The sequence below is a fragment of the Dipodomys merriami genome, unplaced genomic scaffold, assembly GCF_024711535.1.
Source record: "Dipodomys merriami isolate MVZ:Mamm:240054 unplaced genomic scaffold, mDipMer1.0.p SCAF_6, whole genome shotgun sequence".
NCBI lineage: Eukaryota > Metazoa > Chordata > Mammalia > Rodentia > Heteromyidae > Dipodomys > Dipodomys merriami.
The window spans coordinates 23,168,830-23,190,035 of record NW_027206179.1 but is presented as its reverse complement, the minus strand read 5'-3'; the positions used below and the strand labels follow the sequence as shown (position 1 = coordinate 23,190,035).

Here is a 21,206-nt window from a genome sequence, read left to right as displayed (position 1 = left end):
AGTGCGCGCGCGCTTGCGCCGGGGCGGACGGACCCCGAGCGGCCCGGCCGTGTGCGCCTCGCTCGCTCGCTCTGTCGCCCGCTCGGCCCGTCCGGGAGGGAAGGCGGCTGGGTCGGCAGCGCCTCGCCCCACAGCTGCCGAGGTGGTGGTGGTGGTGGTGGGAGGTGGGGAGCGAGGCGGGGGGGGGCGCGCTCGGCAAACTTGGCGGCGGGCGCCGTCCACCCGCGCGGCGATCCACGGGCAAAGGCGCTGGGGGGGAACGAGCGTGTGAGGCGCGGGGCTGCCGGGCGTCCCCCCACCCCCCCCCCACCCCGCGCCCCGATCCGAGTCTTCGCCCTTGGCCGGCGCCCTGGAGAACCTCATGCAGTCCCCGCGCTCGCAGCCGCAGCTGCCCGGCTGCGGGGCTGCCCCCGGGCAGGTCCACAACCCGATCCCCGCGGCCCCGGGTCTGAGCCGGCCAGCCGGCCGGACGCGGGAGAGGCTCCGCGTCGCCTGACAGCGCGGCGCCTTCGCCCGGGGGGGGGACCGGAGCCGCGAGCCCGGCGGGCTCTCCCCCCCCACCCCGCCCCCGGCGGGGGGGGAGCGCCAGGGGCGCCCCGCGCCGCAGCCCGCAGCCGTGCGCTCCGGCGCCTGCCTTCCCGGCGCAGCTCAGCTCGGCTCGGCTCCCAGGCCCGGCGTCGCCAGCCCGCCCGCCCGCCGCCCGCCTCGGCGTCAGGGGCATGGAGGAGCGGCGGGCTCTGAGCCGCGCCCCGGAGTCTCCGAAACTTCCCAGCCGTCGCCGCCACCGCCGGTCCGCGCCGCCGCCGCCGCCGCCGCCTCACCTGCCGGCCTGAGAGCGGGACCATGGACGAAAGGTTCAACAAGTGGCTGCTGACGCCCGTGCTCGCTCTCCTCTTCGTGGTCATCATGTACCAGTACGTGTCCCCCTCCTGCAGCAGCTCCTGCACCAACTTCGGGGAGCAGCCCCGCGCCGCCGCCGGGGACGCCCGGCCGCCCGCCGCCCCGAGTCCCGCCCGCCGCGCACAGGCGCCCCCCGAGGACTGGGAGCGGCGGCCCCAGCTGCCCCCGCCGCCGCCCCGGGGGCCCCCCGAGGACCCCCGGGGGATCGCCGAGCCGGAGGACGAGGACAAGGAACCCGGGGACCCGGAGGAGGAAGAGGAGGAGGAGGAAGAAGAAGAGGAGGAGGAGGAAGAGGAGGAGGAAGAGGAAGAAGAGGAGCCGGACCCCGAGAACCCCGAAAACGGCTCCCTGCCCCACTTCCTGCCGCGCTTTAACTTCACCCTGAAGGACCTGACCCGCTTCGTGGATTTCAACATCAAGGGGCGCGACGTGATCGTGTTCCTGCACATCCAGAAGACCGGGGGCACCACGTTCGGCCGGCACCTGGTGAAGAACATCCGGCTGGAGCAGCCGTGCACCTGCAAAGCCGGCCAGAAGAAGTGCACCTGCCACCGGCCGGGCAAGAAGGAGACCTGGCTCTTCTCCCGCTTCTCCACCGGCTGGAGCTGCGGGCTGCACGCCGACTGGACCGAGCTCACCAACTGCGTGCCGGCCATCATGGAGAAGAAGGACTGTCCCCGCAACCACAGCCACACCAGGTACGGTCCCCCGGCCCGGGCTCCCTTCCCCAGCCTTCCCCCCCGCACGTCTGACCCGCAGCCCTCCCTCCTCACCCCTCTCCCCGGGAAGCTGCACCTTCACCTGCCTCTTCTGGCGGTTTGGGGCAGAGGCTTTGGAGCAGAGGTCAGAAAAGCCCTGCATACGACAGGCGTCTCGAACCCGCCCCTCTCTCATGCGCTCAGGCCCCGTGGCTTGCACCCTGTCTGGTCTATCCTGTCAGGTGCCCGGTACCTGGTACCTTGTGGTCTCCCTGGAAGGGGACCAGCAAGAAAACCCATGGAGATAACCAGGGGCCTGGGCGCATCGGGGGTTAAAAACCAGAGGTCGAACCTCGTGCCTCAATTCTGTGATAGAAAACCCAAAGCCCAGAAAGGGCCGGGGAGCTGGGTGTGGAGAGGTAGAGCAGAAGTTTTCCAAGCAAGGCGTGAAAGCCAGAAACGGATACCATCTTTTACTCAGTGGTTCTGGGGTGGCTGCCCGCCTGCTTAGAAAATCCTCTTGCTGCCGCTTTGAAGGCACACGTGTCGATTCCTGCCCAGCCTTGATAAACCTCATGTTTGGAGATGGCCTTTGTTGCACAGTGCTCAGGGGTTGGACTCCTGCTGTCTGCCTTCAGTAAAGATTTCCACGCTCCTCGTAGGCCTTCCCATCAAAACTTATTTCAAAAGTATGCGTTCAATGCCTGTTGTGTGCCTGGCAGTGTGCTGAGTGCGAACAAAGATCAAAGATATAATATCTCCTGAGCACGAGGTGAAACGGCTCACCTCCTTCTAATGGTGAGAGGCAGGCAAGGGTGATGAAAGTTTGAAATCTTAACAGCCAATGAGACTGCTTACAATATTAGCAGCCTTGGAGAGAGGCAGGGGTTTAAGATTGCGGTTGAACACTTTCTCTGCCCAATGCCATCTGAAGATTAATCTGACAGACGAACTCAAGGGACTAAAATATTAAAAGCTTGGAACACTAGTGTATTGACGTTTTTATCTCAAAGATTTCAAACAATTTGGTGTAAGGAAATAGGAATTTAAACACTCAGCTTAATATGTGAATCTCAGATAGGTTTTGCATTAGACATTACTGAGATGCTTCATTTGCTAGTAACTACCCAGATTCTGGAATTAACTACCATTGAAGCATCTAATTCTACTTCATTTCTCCAAGAATGAGCAAATTTTTCTTTATGGGTTTTTTTTTTTACACCTCTGGCAGTTTTTCAAATGCTTACTCTCCTCCCAACTCCTTTTCTTGTTTAGTGGAACTTGGTTGGAAATTATAAAATGGTTGGATGTGGAAGGAAGGCATTAGGTTCTCCCCTTAGTATTTTAAAGGAGCTTTTATACTTTAATGTTTTTGTAGTATATTACTTTAGATCTCACCTCTGTGTTTTAACTTAAAACAATGTTCAATTAAGTATGACTTCCAAACTTCGAAACACTATTATTGCAGGGAGACTTCATCCTCTGAACTTCAATCTGTGGTGTGTTTTTTTTGAAGGTTACATATTTCTGATTGACACCTCCCCCCTAAAAAATTCTACTGGTTTGCCTTCTAGCTTTCATTGTACTAAAACAGGAGACCTATCACATATACACATCTCAGTAACTTTCCTTTTTGCTAATGTTTTAGAGAATAAGTGAAGATTTTTTAGAGGAATTGGAAGAGGATGTAGATCTGGAAATGATTGGATTTTTGCTGAGTGATAGAATGATGCTGTTGATATAGGCCTTCCATACAGCCCAAACAGGAAAGTGTCATGTTATAGCACTTGCCTAACACCTTTCTACTCCATGACATGAAAATTCCACCTTGGCTATTTTAGGAGATGGTCTCTACTGCACAAATCATTTAGTGATGGACTATGAACATTTACTTCTCTTGGAACCACATGTTGTCAGAAAACCAATCACCTTATACTTATTTTTTCCCCTTTTTTGGCAATAATTTTTTGTAATATTTTTTGCATCATCTTTAAAAAATCTATTTTCTTTTCGCACTCCCCTTGCCCAGTAACTTTCAATTACTTTTCTTCCTAGATCCTATAGGAAGGACTGGTTTTGATTTATGTGAAATGCCATGCATCAAAAGCTATTGGGAAAAAGTTGCAGAGATGTTAATCCTAGCATCCTCCTCGCAGAGAACATTGAATTAGTTGTCTGTCACTGTAATGTCTGTGTACAGCATTCTACGGTCAACCAGATTAGCCTGGATAATGGAGGGTACATTTCCACAATGTAAAGTGGCAGATAATCTATTGCTACATAATGGGAACAAGGTTCAACCTAAAATTGGGCTGACTAAGCAAAATTGAGAAGTAGCTTCTGTTGATGTTATTTCCCCAGCCTTTCTGCTTTTGGTCCCCACTTGGCACCACCTCCTCATTTCTCTTAAAGATCAGTGACCTTGTAGATCACAAAGTGGGTAACAGCAAGGATTCCAGAGTCAGAAAAATAGAGATTTTGTACTTATATGGACCAGCCATGTAGCTGGGAGTAGACCACTCTTTCTGAGCCTCAGATTCTTCAGCTTTATATAGTAAATTTCAAATAGGGTGTTTCTCACAAGGTTTTTTTTTTATAAGAGCAAATGACTGAATGTGTGCAAAAGCATGATCATACTGTATATGTCTAGTATAACATACTGACAAACAGTCCTTTTCTGTAAGGGTACTGACGACTGAACTCAGAGCCCAAGCTAGGTAGGAAAGTTCTTTACCCTTTCAACCACATTCGCAGTCCTATGGCTTGTAGTTTATTTTTCAGATCAGGTCTTCAGTTTTTGTCTAGGCCAATCTCACACTAAGACCCTCCTGCCTCTACTTCCCAAGTATCTGGGATTATGATTATGTACTACCAAGCTTCCCTGGAACACAGAACTTAATATTGCATATGCTTGTCCTGTGATCCTAGTGTTTCATTGTATTATTTTTCGTAGTCAGAATCTTCCTTCACAGAAAGATCTGTGGTCAGTTCCTTAGAGCAGGTCAGCATCAATGAGTGGCCTTGACTTAAGAGAAATGCTCTTTTGTGATTACTTGTATTGAGAATGCTGTTCCAAATTTAAGTAATAAATTAAAAATTGTGAACATTTGGATATTCAGCATTGTTCCAGGAGGCAGAATGGCAAGCAAAGCCAAGAAGGGCATAGACTATGATTGGGAGTACATTTTGGAATGGTGAGGACTGAAGCAAGGCAGAAGAAGAAGAAGCCAATCCAAGAGAAGCCTGGTAGACTTGAGCCTCCTATGGAGTGCATTGGCTTAGTTAGGAGTAAGCATGCTCCAGGCAGTCTAGATCAAGCACAGAGGTGAGTTCTAATGGCAGAAACTGGGTAGAATAGAACAGGAAGCCAACAGGAAGATGACATCTCTGAATCACGTTTTTCATGGTATTGCTGATAATTTCTTTCTGTTCTTTTTTGTTTGGTCCCCTCTCCCATTATTTCTTTGGCAGGTTAGTCTTTCTCATAATTGTATGCCTTTTTTCCTCCTTACTTCATCTCCATGAAGATAGTAAAGCCCTTTTTGCTATCATTGAGTATAGGTAGAAGCATAGCAGTTTATGGCCAAAAAGGATGAAAGAGATAACATAGTTTCACAATTTTCATGGGTAAGCTAATCCTAAAACGGTAAAATGATATGATTGTTGTTTCCTCAGGGAATTGTGTCTTCATTTCCATAACTAGATTCAATGCATACTTCTGTCATATACATGGTAGAAGAGTATCTTCAACATTTACTGGTGCCAGCCACCATGGTAGTCCTAAGCATGGACTTGGAGGAAGGCAGACTATTGGGGAAGATAGGCCTTAATTTTGATCAGTTAGTATCATTCTCGTGAAGTTATTCATGCATATCATACTGTAGGATGGGCTGGTCATTTTCCTTTTATGATCCACGTTCCATTGATGCAGTTAGTAAATATTGTCTTTTGTAGGATTCTTGGTGTTGCAAGTGACACCACAAATTTACTTCAGGTACAGAAAGATGATTGTTTTTCTTAACTGTACAGAGCAGGAAATGGTAGAGGTGATTTAAAAAATTTCTGGAACTAGCTGGGTGCTAGTGGCTCACTCCTGTCATCCTAGCTACTCAGGAGGTTGAGATCAGGATCCTGATTAGAAACCAGCCTAGGCAGAAAAGCCTGAAAGATTCTTATCTCTGATTGATCAGAAAAAAGCCAGAAGTAGAAGTATGATTTAAGTGGTGACACAACAGACAAACAAAAAAGTTAACGAGACTCCCCACATGGCTTTGAATATTGATTTCATTCTATCAAACTAGCTTATTCAGTGGGATAGGTAAATGGGTTTCATGCCTAATAACTCCACAAGGAAAGAGTTGAGAAGGCTTTCTAGAGATTTCATTTGAAATCTTGGAGTAGGGCTGATTAATTTCTTTTTTTTTTTAATATTTTATTTTATTTTATTTGAGAACATACTGTACAGAGGGGTTACAATTACATGGGCAGGATATTGCATACATTTCTTGCTGATTAATTTCAACTAGGGCCTTGTGGTTAAATTTTTGAGCCAATCATTGTGGCCAGGGAGATAAGGTTCTATGACCTACTTAATATCACAGAACCATTCCTATGAATAGTAGCATTTATGCTACTTATGCATTTATGCTACTATTTATGGTCATGAGCATTTCTGCGTACATGCTGCAACCAGTTATCAGAAGCAAATAACAACTACCAGAGACACAAGTCCTGAGTGGTCCAAAGGATTGTGGAAAGTATCCAATTATGTCAAGAATAAGTGCAAACAAATGAGACATAAATGAATCTTCAGATCTCTTCTTTGCGTTGTGCTTAGGGAAACCGTTAAGCCAAAAGGGAACTCAAATTGTCTGCAGCATCTGGAAGCCATGTTCCTGTGAGAATTAATGGATGGAATTGTTAATATTTAATGTGTAAATCTATAAACATGTAAATGATAAAAAAAAATAAGGAGAAGGCAGAAGGAAATTGCCCTTAAATCCTCAAGGAAAGAAGAGATACAAGGCGAGGGAGACTTGTTCTGTACCACTCTAAAGGAGATTGGAATAGGAAAAAAGTGATGAGATTTCAGAGTAAGAACTTCATAAAATTTATAACTGTCTGAAATGTGCGTGAACTCTTCTGTGAAGTGCTATGCTCTCTAGAAGTGAAAACTTGAGGAGTGGTTGATTACTACTGGTATTATCAGAGGAATTCCTTCCTGGGGAAAGGCTCAGCCTGGATGGCCTTTCAGGAACTTTAGATGTGATCTGAGCCAAGTTCAGGGTCTCTCTCCACAACCCTTTCTTATTCTATACATAATAAAGAAAAGGTGATGAATGAATTAGCTCTCTAGCATTTGTACATGTTTCTACCAGGGAAACTTTAGCATAGCCTGATGGTATTGACTATTTTATACATTCAGGTCCAAAGCAATACATGGGTCCTGAGTCCTTACTATTTATAAGAACAAAAAGATAGGGTGAGGAAATATAACACAACTTGCTATAAAACCAGAACCACTTTGAAACATCATCTGGTTATTGCTTTTCCTTTACACAGCAGGCTAAAAAAATATAAAGCATCTGCAGAGCTCTCTTTCAAAGATTCTAGAATATTATGGCCTGCACTGCTTTCTAAAGTATAATCTGTTTGATGTCTCTACTAATTAGAAATGTTGAACTGCCAAGAAGGTTAATTTTTTTTTTACCATAAGGTTTGTGCACAGTATAAATCTAAAGAGATAGAAGATTGTTTTGTCTATATGCCTTAACCACTTATTTCTTCATTACAGGGTCTCTTAAAGCATTGCTTCTGTTTCAAACTACAAATATTTGCTATAAGTCAGAATAAATTAAATTAAACTCATTGAATTTTTGGAGTGTTGATGATGTAAACTGAATGTACTAAATGGTAATAGATGATTTCTTCTCCCTTATTTTTGCTGGTCACTTTGGGACTTTTGGTTGAGTTGATTATAGGGAAATATAAACATCTCTGTAATAATTAGAAGCTAGGAAAATTTAGGCACATCAATGTGGTTTTGTTTAATCTTAGACTCATATTATTATTCCCTAAAGCTAATTATTATCAATTTGACTAAAGACAATCAGAAGCTTATGGCATTTGAAAGTTATTTATGCTTGATAATGAATTAAGCAGTTTAATTGAGACTGGAAAATCCTAATGTGATTTTAAGAGTCACAAAATAAATTATTATGCCAGAAAATAGATTTAATATGAAAACGATCAGAGAACCCTCATTACTATTTTGTCATAAACGATTATCTTTTTTTTTTTTTTTTTTTTTTGGTGCTAGTTCTGGGTCTTGAACTCAGGGCCCAGGTGCTGTCCCTGAACTGTTTCTTCTCAAGGCTAGTGATCTACCACTTGAGCCACAGTTCTTGGCTTTGAATTTGTTAGATTCTAGATAGCATGTGTAAATTCTGTTGATTTTAATTGACCAATGTAACTGCCCAAATTATATGTGGGATATGGATTCCACATTTGTTGACTTGGCATTTTTGGTTTCATCTTCCACTGGCAAGTACAGTTGCTCAGAAAAACACGTGAAGTACCCAACACAGAAATCAGTCAAAAGAAGGTGATAAGTAAATGTCAGTTTTCAGATTACCTTAAAAAAACTCAGTGGATTGTACCTTTAAAGGATGGAATTATCAAACACTTTGTATTGTAACTTTTTTTCAGGTGCAAATTCTAATTGTTAGCAGCTGATTTTCATAATTAGCAAGATGCCAAATGCCCTGATTCTTTAAAAGAGGAGTAAAAGTAAATATGGAAGGCAGGGCTTGCTTATTGGAATCATTTAGGAGATTTCTTCAATTAGAGTATACGCCACAAGTCAGAAAGCCATTTGGATACAAACAGATGTGCTTGCCACTTGGAAAAGTTAATGTCACCACTTATTTTTGCTTTAGAAAAGTAGTGTCTGCCTAGAGTGGAAGGGATGGGAACTTTGAGGCAAGGTAGGAGGATGAGAATTCAGGATTGCAATTAGTCAAATCCAGATGGTGGAGTTGGATTGTTGGAGTTTAGCAATTATGATATTGAAGGGCAAACATCCTTGAGGAAAATCGGAGGAAACCAAAGACAGACATAGCAGCCCCTAAAAAGTTAAGATTCTGTCCAATTGGGGGATGCAATTAGAGTAATGTTTGGGAGCATGGAATCTTAAATTGAACTACATGGATTAAAGTTCTGGTTCAAGCTTTGATGGTTGAGTGACTGTGAGTTAGGTCATTTATCTGCTCTGCTGTTCAATTTCCCTCTCTGGAAAAATGGGCATAATAGAACTTTGCCTGTGGTGAGCATTGATAGTCTATGTGGCATGCTTCAAAATAGTGAGGAAATCAGATGACTTAGCTATGATTATTGTCTCATGGGACTTGCTTGGCTATACATGCTGTTTAGTATGAAGATAAAAGGAGACAAACCTGTAGTATCCTTTTGGAATCTGCAGTTTTGTACACTAAATAATGCCCCAAATAAATGAACTGGAAATGTCTGAAGCAGAAGAAAAGCCACAAAAGGTAAACAAAATGTGTGAATTCTTGGAATAATGAGGGTTTCCATGGGCACTTAGTGAATGATGTTGAATAGAAACGTACATTTTCCCCCTTAGTGTATCATTTTATTTTTTTATGGGAAATTAATGAAATAGCAATAAAATGTTTAAATTATGCAATTAAATTCATACATGAAACACATGAAACTGTCCTGCAGTGAAATTGAATTAGTTGCCTGTGGGCATATAAATATTTGTAGTTTGTTGCTATTATTAATGTCTTACCATGCTTTTATTGGTAAGTACTGTCATTTGTTTTCTGAATCTTGCATTTAGTACTGTGTATTCTCATTGGCTCATGCGTTTTAGTGTCTTTAGTAATTTAAGAGGGTTTAAAATGCTACAGCTTTCTGCCTTTGGTATTTATCTATTAGATTTAGTGAGTCTTTCTTCCAAAGAATTCATTCAGGATTCTGGTTATGTAAATATTAGTCTGTTTTAACCTGTATGTTCTGGGTTTTGTTGACTCCAACTAGAAACCTGTAGAGTTTGTAGGTTTTTATGCTAAAGTGAAAACATAGCCCTAAGAGAGAGGTAAACATGGTTTTAAACCGACATATAATTTAACATGTATGCATGTAAATTTGAAGATAATGTCTCCATCATACAGTAAAGAACAAGGTGACACATGAAGGAAACAAGAGAAGAGAATGATAATGTGTACTAAAAATTCGGAGGACCCTACAGAGGAGGGAAAGAAGGGAGGCAAAAGTAGTCAAAGTGAAGATGAAATTCTGAAAGAATTGGAAAGAGGGTCACATTGAATGTAGAAGATAAAAATTTATCTTGGAGACAAAGGTTTGTCTCACAAGTGCCCTTTTGGGAAGCAATTAATGAGGAGGCTATCCAATATGGACTGCTAGTTATTTAAATACCACAGATATGCATTTATTTATTTATAACCTTTTCTGTGTCATGTTGCTGTTTTAAAGCCTGAATGAGTGCATTAGTTTCAGTCCTGGTACCCATTGAGGTTTTGAGGACACTATTTACCCTGAGCATGGAGATACCTGGAAACTAGTAGGAAAGGGAAACTTACCTCCACTGGGTCTGAAGCCACAAGGAGAGAGAATAGCATTAGTATATCTATAGTCTGTTGGGCTCTGTCAGGAACTACAGTTTTGGTAGGGGGAACCTAGGAAGAAATTTCTCTTTGTTGAAAGCATCCTCTTCTGGACCTATGGAGCTGAGTCGGAGAAGGAAGGGCAGCGGAAGTGAAAGGTGAGGAGGATGTATCTTGGTCGCGTTCAGCTGTGACTTGTCCCGCTTTCTTCATTGCCTTCCACTGAACTCCTTCTACCCGACAGATAATTGGCACGAGAACTAGTCCATACACCCTATGGCACCCAGCAAGGCAGGGAAAGATGGAAATGAATTTGGAGTTGCAGGGATGGGAACGATGAAGCCGGAGAAGGGCTTGCACAGGCAACACCTTAACGCAGATCCACGTTTCTTCAAATTCGTCTTATGCATGCCCTAGCTCTGATCCTTAAATGAAACAAAGAACCCTTATTTGAGTTACCTGTATTGCATGCCCTACCGTGGACCACAGCCTCCACCTAGAGAATGGTGGCTGTAACAAAGAGGACTACCTAACCAAAGAAACAATGTTTTTACACTGAGCAATAAAAATCATAACTCAATCTTGCATATTTGCCACCTTAGTACAGCAGAACCAGCTGATAATAGTGACAGATTTGGGCAGTTAGATATGTATTAGGATATATGGTCGTCAACACATTTGATATCCATGTGTGGTATTTTATAAATTTGGAGTTATGCAACAATATTAGTTAAAGCATGACAAGTAGTGAACAAAACTGGCTGCCGTTTGCAAAAACATATTTATGAGATGAGATGTTTTCTGTTGCTTAGATTTTCTTCCAGGAGCATTAAGATTTATGAGCTTTAAGTCTACGACAGTAAAGCATGAGGGAGAAAATGGTGTCACATTTGAAATTATTTTAATGTATTTTATTCTATGTTTAAGGGACCTTTGAAATACTATTTTTTGTTTATTTTGAGAAAAAAATGTAGTGTTCTTTAGAGTGTACATGCTTGCATCTTCCTGGGCAATACATTGTAAAATTTCCTGTTATTAGATTTAAAAGTATTTAGATAAATTGATACCTGACAAAATTTACCATAGGAGCCATAAACTCACTGTTTTCTTTCTGGAAGTTAAATGTCATAAGCAAAATGCTAGGCAACATATGCATTTATAGATGACAAAGCAATATATGATTAGTTATCTGTCCATATGCCTATCGGGTTTGGTACATATGTGTTACATTTATTTTTCTCATTTATAGAAAGGGATTTTTAGTTTCTGGGGACAATGGCATTTATGAGAATCTAACAAATCAGATCCCCTTTCCTTAGCCCTTATTTGCATATGCATACTTCTTGTTTTCCTCTGGTATGCCATTTTACTATATGGTAGCATCAGCCAGAGTCTGTAAGTGTGAGAATCATTTTCAAGCGAATGAGTGTGGGCAGTTACTTGCCATGATAAAATCACCTCTGAAATGGACTTCTGCTGGCTATCTAAACTATTAGGTCAAAGTACCTGCATGTTGTTGAACTGGATTTAAGTCCAGTTTACTTAAAAGATCTGGTATGGGTGTTAGGAAAGATTTTTCTTTCTTATGTGTCTTTATCCAGTTCCTTTTTGTTACATTCCTATCTGTGACAAAAGTGGTGGATTAATGAATATCTTGATTTCTAATATTTTTGATAGACATTTCTATTCTTCCATTGATAAATATCAAAAGTACTTGTGCATAAAAAGTTCTGACAACATGGAAGAATTTAGGCACATTAGAAGTATTCAATTTATTACTGGCATATTCTTAATACAGAAATATTTGTGAACTCTCAGGGTCAGTTCTTTCTCTTTTAAATTCAGACTTAAGCCTAAAATAATAGTGCAGATAAATTTCTTTGCTTTGAAGGTTTTATTTTCCAAGTTCCTTATGTGTGCTATAAAGAATAATTAATGTAATGAGAAAATCAATGCGGTGTATAAATTATTTAGGCTTTACTATCATTGTAATTTTCTCTTCAACACCTATTGATCGGTAACAATTCATTTGTTAATTTCTTTCTAATAAGATATTCATTGTATTAGGTTTGTAGTAGTGCTGTCCCTGCATTTTCACAGTGAGTCATGAATTACTAATGATACATGAAGCAAGTTAACTTACTAGTCAGTACTCTGAGATGGAAAGCAGGCAGAAGAGACTTCTTTGTAATGCTCCCTCGCACACACTTGTAGGGAGACACCAGCTAATAATTAAATGGATACACTTTTACAGGGTATTCATTTGTATCTATGTTTCCAGGTAGAATATCCCTTCTTTCTCTCCCTCCCTCCCTCTCCCTTCCCCTACCCTTTCTCGCTTCTCCTTTCTCCCTTCCATTCCTTCCCACTTTACTCCTCTCTTTCCCTCTCCCCCTCGTTCTTTCTTGCAATATTAGGATTGAACCCAGGGCCTTGCATGTGTCAATAGCACTGAACTACATCCCCTAGCCTCTGTTTTCTTTGCTTAACATTTATTATACATATTAATGGAGTTCAATATGTGCATCCAGCACACAGTGGTGAAATCCAGCTTCCCTTTATCCATCTTCCTCTCCACCTCTTCCCTCTTATAATCACTGCTCTGCATTCATGGTGACTTTTTGTTCTCGTGTGTGTGTGTGTGTGTGTGTGTGTGTGTGTGTGTGTGTGTGTGTGTGTGTGTGTGTGTGTGTGTGTGTGTGTGTGTGTGTAGAGGGAGGCTTTCCCTAATTATCTACAATATTGCTCTGAACAGGCTGGTTATTAAATGGTGTTTTGACAGTTGACAACTGAATCACTTCAGAGAGTGGGAAAAAAAATCTGAGACCTTTTGGAAACTCAAAGAGAGATGGTTTGAAGAAATCAAGTTACCACAATTCATAGCTAACTTTTGCATTGTGTAAATTATAATAGATGGAGTGTTATTCTGAAAAGAGGTGCCAATTTGTAACCATACAGCCAGTGTTTTAATCTCGGCTTCCTCATTTTGCTGTTTGATTATTCCATGGTATCCCTTCCTGCCAGAGTTTTTCCAGAGTAGTTATCTTGGTTCCTTTTCCTAGGTGTGCTCTGTGCTTAGAATAGTGCCTGCTATATAATGGCTTTCAAAGATATGTTATGTTAACTGAATCAACAAGTGAAGGCAAGCACAAATACATCGAATGGTTATTTGGCAAATTGGATAATAGTATTTTTTTCCCCATGTTTAGAATTCCTGCGGGTTAAGGAAATGAGTATGAGGGCGCTTTGTAGGGTATAAACTCCTTTACAAACATATATTTACATGGACAGTGAGAAGTCTTTTGTTATAAAATGGAAGCAGAAGGGAAGTTGGGTTTTGGAAATGCAATGGATTATTATCCAACTTTTACAGAGTGTTTCAAAAATCAGCAATGACAAAGATGAAGTGTAAATGTGCAAAAATATACATTCAGCTCTATAACTTCTTAGAGAAATGACGAGCTTCTTTTAAAACAGGAAGTCATATGTCAGAAAAGACTTACCACAATGCATCTTTCTCTTAACTCATTTTAAAACATTTTTCCCCCAGATATTTGACCCAGCTACCATTTTGTTAAAATTGATATTTAAACTTTGTGATGATGACAGATATAAATTATAGCTTTAATTACTATGTCCTCAAAGTGAGCTGAGATATATGTCATTCATTTGAACCGATTCAGTGATAATCTACTGAGTTGTCTGTGCATATGTAGTTTTGCAAATAATTGCAAAAATATACAAGAAGTGACTTTAGAAGAGAAAGTAACCTCATCTATACTCTAGGCTTCACTTGTAATAGAGTTCTATTAGTAGAATAAGTAGTGCTTAGTTACAAGCTGGATCTCATGTGAACCACAGTGCTGGTTATTTCTCGGATATGACAAGTTCCTGTGAATTTTGAGTTCTGTAAGTACAAGTAACTTCTGGGCTGAAGTGAGTCTTGGAAGATGGTCATTGAATGATGGGAAACATATTCATCATGTGGTGTTTCATGCCTTGACATCAGGGCCTTGCTGTTCTTTCCAGGGTTAGCTAATTTCTAGAGAAAGTTAATACTTGAGTTTCAGTACCTGTTTCATATACAAACTGGTCAATCCAGAGGCCATCACCCTCACTACTTCCTTGAAGGGGCTCTTCTGGGCTACTATTGTGTCCTCCTTTAATCACCCTAGGGTGAGATATCAGACAGCTAGAGGTAGCAGTTATGCAACACAACCTGCCAACATGAATCAAAACAGCTAGACTGAAACCTACTTATCTTGTCTCACCTGTTTCTTCTCATAGAATCTTGATGAAGGTTCTTTTTTTTTATTGTGAAAATACTGTACAGGGGGGGGGTTACAATTACATGGGCAAGATAATGAGTACATTTCTTATCAAGCATTGTAGCCTCCTCCTTTGTTTCCCCTTCCCATCCCTTCCCATCCTCACCCCAACCCCCCACCCAATCCTCCTCCCCCCCCCCCCCCCCCGCAAAGTTGTAAAGTTCGTTTTCAGGATAACGACTTGTACATCTCATTGTTGCAATGGGTCCACCTGTATCCCTATTTAAACAATTTGTTTTTTCCCTTCCCCTCCACAAATTATACCAACATCAAATACAGTGAAAGCAGGGGTTATACTGTGGGGGAGGGACATACAAAGCAACAAAGAATGATGAAGGTTCTTGTGCATGTCCTATCCTTTCCCTCTGTCTTCTAACCCACCCTTGCGCTTCCCTGTCTGACTCTGCATGGTGTGTCTTACCTCTTATTTCTAAAGATTTGGGAATAATTAAAAAACCACTCTGCAAGGAAGGGAAAACACTCCTTATCTCTCAGTGTGCCATTAGGGGCATAGGAATTTCAGGATAGTGAGATTTCCATGAAAGGCAATTCGTATGACTTTCTCTACCTTAATCTATCTATGTCTGTCTATCTATCAATCCATCTATCCATCCATCCTTCTATCCATCTATCTATCTATCTATCTGTCTATCTATCTATCTATCTATCTATCTATCTATCTATCTATCTATCTATCTATCTCTCTATATCTATGATATATGTAATATATATTACATTGTATATTATATATGTATGATATCATACAATCATACAATCCCAGTTAACAAGAAACACCTTAGTTTTACTCAACATTTTAAATGAAAACAGTGATATGTATCAATAATCTATGTCAAGCTTTACATCTAAAACCATTTTGGGAGATTTGGACTCTGGTTCCAAAAGAAACATACGTTTATCTGAGTACTTTCCTTGTGAAAGAGAATTCTGTCCCCAGTGTTGCTTAATGCGTGAGATTTTCTGTAAGCTATGTCCTGACGAGGATTGGAGTCTGAATATTGGATGTGAGCTGGAATACAGTACAGCTCAGTAGATTGTATATCCAAATGTGAGTGGAAGGTTTCTGAGGAGTAGAAGTTTCTTAGGAGGCTAATTGTAATCATCATGGTTTTGATGAGGTGGGTTGAAAGAAGGAGGCTTCATGGGACAAGTTTTAGTTTCCAGAAAGTGATCTATTACTTATATGTGGAAAGGACCTCATTCATAGATAGACAGGCCAATGTGTTATCTAAAGCTTTATTCTCTCTGCAGTTGGAGAGTGTCTTCAATTTTTTCCAAGAACTGTTATCCTTCTGTTCTGGTCTGGAGAAGCATTGGAGGCAGCCCAATGAGTTCCACTGGAGTGAGTGACTCAGAGTAGTAAGGAGGGACCAAAGAAAGGCCTAGGAGTAATGCCAGATGTGGCCTCAAAGGCTAGGCCTCAAAGGTGCCACATAGTAAGCAAACCACAACCAACATTTATGAAGTCCTTATTCCTAGTGTTCAGCAATATTACATGTCCCAGGCATACAGAGATGGATAAGACACTATTTTACTCTCATTCAGCATGGGAGACAATGATTTGAACAGTGAAAACAAAGTGTGAATAGGCTTGACATGGCAGGTTTCTGTGCTGGAACTCTGGAGCTGCAAAGGTGAATCAGTATTGTTTCTTCTTGAGGACCGAATCCCCAAACTGATGTTTGTAATACAAAGAAAGAAGTGCTGTAATGCAATGCAACAGGGAATATGTAGTAAAGGGACCTGGCAGAGCCTACAGGGGTAAGAAAGGTGGCCCTAGTGTTGTCAGATACATGAGATTTTCCAGTAGTCAGATGACCACATGGGGAATAAAGGCAGAATATTAGACTCTGATCTGAAGCAAAGCCGGACTAAGCAGTTGGAGTCAGGAAGTCAGTAGGTGGGAAGCCATGTAACCACGGCATTATATGTTGTTCACCCATTATAGTCCTGAATGTGTCTGGATGATGTATTATATGTTGTTCATGGGCCAGTATACAATTGTACCATAAGCAATTATTTATTAAAAATATTGGGTGGGGCACTGCTTATGAAAACGATTACCTTTTTCTTATAAACTAAAGAAGTTTCAAGGTGACCACATGGGATCCCTCTCATGTTCCATAATACTTTCTTGAGTGGGAGTCAGAGGGATAAGTTTATGATATCCTGGGGGGAAAAAGGTTGATTACTCCATTTTTAGAATATATAATTAAGGACAGATGAACAATACCATTCAATTATCATATAGCTTAATTACTTGTGAATGTGCATAATAAAGTATGTAACCTTTTTAGTCTGACTCCATACTTGCAAAGACAGTTGAAGTGGATTGGAGAATTAAAATAGAGTGATTAAAAATGTGAGTAAACCCCAAACTAATGAAAAGGCACTGAAAACGTATGTATGTGAGGCATCTGGGTTTAGTTCATTTTTTATAGTTAAATATGAAGTTAAGCTGTTTAATTTCTTGCCTTCTAAAAATAAAAGATATCTAGAGAGCCTTTGTCATTAGGTTGTCTAATAGGAAAAGCAGGCCTTTTATCTTACCCCAAGAAGGAATTTATTATTTAAAGAGACATGGGATGGCTTCCTTAACAATGGTTTCACAATAGTTTTGCGGAAGATACAGAAACATTCTTTAAAAGGCTGTTACATCAACTCAAGAAAAAGAACCTTTGATATATCAGCCCTAAGTAACTAGAGAATATAGTGGAAAAAAATCTCCTTCATGATAATGATAAAGATATGAAATACTTTATATGAAATACATAAGCTTCATTAGGATAACTGTGACCTATATAAGGAGAGCTACAGCATTACACCGGAGATAGAAGTTTCATCAACTGGCTTGAATGGATAGCAAGTGATTCCTGAATGGAAGAATGCATATTGCACAGGCTGTACATTTTCATCAAGTTAATTTAAAAGTTTAAAACTGAAAAAAAATCTACCTTTTTTGCCTAAAACATTCTTAAGCATTTTGGAAAACAAATTCATAAGATAGCAGAAATATTATTAAGGAAGAAAAATGATAATTTACGAATAGAAACTATGTTGAAGCAATAATGAAAGCACCGCCCCTGGGCAAGTAGAGATAAGAGGATTATGGTTTGAGGCCACTTCAGGCAAAAAAAAAAAAAAATCAGTGAGACCCTCATCTTAAAAATATTCTGGATGTGGTGTCATATACCTTAAATCCCAGATCCACAGGAGGTGGATATAGCGTGATAGCTCCTGCAAAAGCACAAGATCCTATGTGAAAAACAAACTAAAGGGGGGGAGGAGGGAGGAATTTATTTGGGAGGTGGGGAGGAAAGGGATGGTAGGGGAAAAACAAAGGAGGAGGCAACAAAGCTCGATAGGAAATATAATTATTACCTTACTCATGTAACTGTAACCCCTTTGTACAGTATCTTTACAATTAAAAAAATGTATTAAAAAAACCCCCTAAAGTCGGGCGCTGGTGGCTCATGTCAGTAACCCTAGCTATTCTGCAGTCTGAGATATGAGGATCATGGCTCGAAGCCAGCTCAGGCAGGAAAGGCTGTGAGCCTCTTATCTTCAATTAACCACCAGAAAACCAGAAGTAGAGCTGTGGCTTGGGCATGAAAGCCCAGAGACAGTGCCCAGGCCTTGAGTATGAGCCCCATGACCAAGAAAAAAAAAAGTAAAAAGCAATGTGGTCATGAAGACAAAATGACTGAAATACTAGGAGAAAGAAGAGGACAGCATTTCTATAGGTTTGTGTTGGTGGGGATATCACAGATATTACATTCTCAATAGATAATTGGACAAGACTATAGACAGAGAATTTCCTCATTAAGAGTCCCAGTTAGCTGGGCACTGGTGGCTCACACCTGTAATCCTAGCTACTCAAGAGGCTGAGATCTGAGGATCACGGTTCAAAGCCAGCCTGGGCAGGAAAGTCCGTGAGACTCTAATCTCCAGTAAACTACTAGAAAACCAGAAGTGGTGCTATGGCTCAAGCAGTAGAGCACTCACATTGAGCTGAAGAGCTGAGGGACAGCGCCCAGGCCCAGAGTTCAAGCCCCACAACCAACCAAAAACAACAACAAAAAAAGAATCCCCGTTAGTCAGTCAACAACTAGAGAAACTCCACTGTAAATTAGATTACCTCCTGATTTATGTAGCCAGGGATGTTTTATTGGCATGAGGAGGTCATAGAGGGCAGAAGCAAAGGCAGTAGATTCCTACAGCTCTCTTCTCTCTTAGGGGTGTGGCTGTTGGATGACCTGCTGGCACGCCTTGGGCCTACCAGGTGAGAGAAGGCCTCTTCTAGTTCTGAGAAGCTTAAGTCTTGCTGTACCATTTTTATGTTTAGGGCTTGAAGCACCACCAAGGATGAATTACATCAGAGTTGACTCACTTTAAGTTGAAGGACAGTTTTACAAAATCATCATGCTCTCTTGATTATTATTATTATTTTTGGTTGTGGAGCCTGAACTCTGGGCCTGAGTGCTGTCCCACAGCACTACTTCAAGTTTTTTCTGCTAAGTAGTGCTGAGGAATTGAACCCAGGGCCTCATACACGCAAAGCAAGCACTCTACCACTGAGCCACCTTCCCAACCCCAACTTTCTTGATTCTTGAGCCACATTTAGTCTCCTGAACGTCCTAGCATCCTCTGTGAGGCCACAGAGCCCAGGTATCTCTGAGCAGTGTTTTCAAGACTTGCTTTTCAGGACCTTGGAAAGCTCACTCCAGTGTAAATAGATTGAGAAAAAACAGGGAAGTATGGCAGGAAAGGATTAATGACTTTCTTACAGGCTTTCACACAGGTAGAAAGACTACTACATTCTCAAGAGATAACTGGACAAAACTTGTATACAGAGAATTTTCTCATGAAGAGTCCCAGTTAGTAAGTGAACAACTATTGAAATATTAACCTCATCAGTTAGCAATGGAAATAAAATTTAAATACTAGAAACACTACACTGCTAAGTAAATAAACATTTAAAGAACCTGTGTTGCCAGGCATGGCAGCTCATGCTTGTAATCCCAGCTACTTGGGAAGCAGAATTGAGAATTGCAGGTCAGACAAGCTCAGGTAACAGGTAAGACCACCCTCATCTCAACAAAAGCTGTGCATAGCGGGGTATACCTGTTATCTCAGCCTCTTGAGAGGCATAAGTTAGAGGAACACAGTCTAGACCAGCCTAAGCAAAGAAAGCATGTCTTTACCTGAAAAATAAATAAAGCTAAAAAGGCTGGGATGTGGCTCCCGTGGTAGCAGCAGCCTACCACTGAGGTTGTCAGTTCAAACCCCGGTATCACCAGAAAAAGAAATAATAATTTATTTCTTATGAAATCATGGTGACATGTCTTTGTTTGCAAGTTTGCAACTTTCCACGGATGTTTAGAAAGCAGTCAGTCTATGCATCAGAAATAAAATGAAGATTTGTACCAGGAATCTCACCTCATAATTTATCCTAAGAAAGAATTCAAGGGGGAAGGAGAAGATATTTGAACTAAGGTCTTCATTCTACTTTATTTCTTTTGGAAGTACTGGAGTTTGACCTCAGGGCCTCTTGCGTACTTGCTAAAGCTAGGTGGTGCTCTACTACTTGAGCCATGCCTCCAGCCCAGACTTTTGCTAGTTATTTTGGAAAAGTGTTGAGGATTGTTCTTCCCGGGCTAGTCTTTATTCTCAATCCTCCAGATCTTGGCGTCTTGAGTAGCTAGGATGCTTCTTTTTGCACTTCGGCTTGCTGATGTGTGAAAAATAGCTTAAAAACACAGTTACTACTTGATTTGTTTTTCATAGTTGTGATTCTACATTTTTGGCTGAGGAATCTGACCATCCTAGTTCTGCTGCGCCTTTTGAAGTCTTGAGATTTGAATGAGCCTATAGCTGGTTTCTGCCCTTAGGCTCCCACAGCTGGGGGTGTTGGGAGGGAACGGGTGGTAAGGAGGTACATGGAGCCCTCTCCTGATCAGTAGAGATGGTGGCAGGTTCTCTGGGAATGGGAAAACGTCCCCCAATATGTTTACTGTTTGGCGATGTCCCTTCCCCCCTCAATTCTTAAACTGTCACTTTCTCAGTGACAGATGAACATCTTGTGTATCTATGTATTCTAAGCACATGGTGTGATATCTAGCATCCAGTAAGTGCTTAATATATGCATGCTGACCAGACTTCCAAATTTCTGGTGATTTGCTCATTATCACAAGCGCTAAATTGCAGTAAATTTCCCATGAATGCCTCATTTTCGTTTTTTTTTTTTTTTTAAACTGCTGATGAAGGGTTGCTGTTGTGCTTCTGTTGGCTCCTGGTTTGTATTTTCATTATTCCAGGTTTTCATAGTGAAGCCTGAAGTAGGTAAAGATGGGTTTAAGAAGAGATGTGAGTTTATGCAGACTCACAGAAAAAACATGGGTTTTGGAATATACCAGTTAATTTTGGCTCTGAACTTTATGATTTGATACAAATGGGAACTCAAGGACATTACTGAGTTCTTTGAGCCTCAATGTACTCATCTGTAAAATGAGGTCGATAACTCGGCTTTTATGGTTGAGAGCTTAATTAGTTTGTGAAATAAGGTTTCTAGCTCCAAGTAGATATTAGGAATTGAATTATCTTCTCTTTCTTTC

At 41.4% G+C, this 21,206-nt stretch overlaps 1 protein-coding gene across 1 annotated transcript in view; it reads left to right on the top strand.

Moving 5' to 3' along the window:
• The first annotated feature begins 503 nt into the window (after window positions 1-503).
• Window positions 504-21,206, top strand: part of Hs6st3 (heparan sulfate 6-O-sulfotransferase 3) — a 668,805-nt gene continuing 648,102 nt past the window's right edge. Inside the window, exon 1 of the mRNA XM_070002727.1 lies at window positions 504-1,598. Within this exon, the coding sequence (XP_069858828.1) occupies window positions 844-1,598 (755 nt within the window). The 5' untranslated portion in view covers window positions 504-843. The remainder of the gene's footprint in view (window positions 1,599-21,206) is intronic.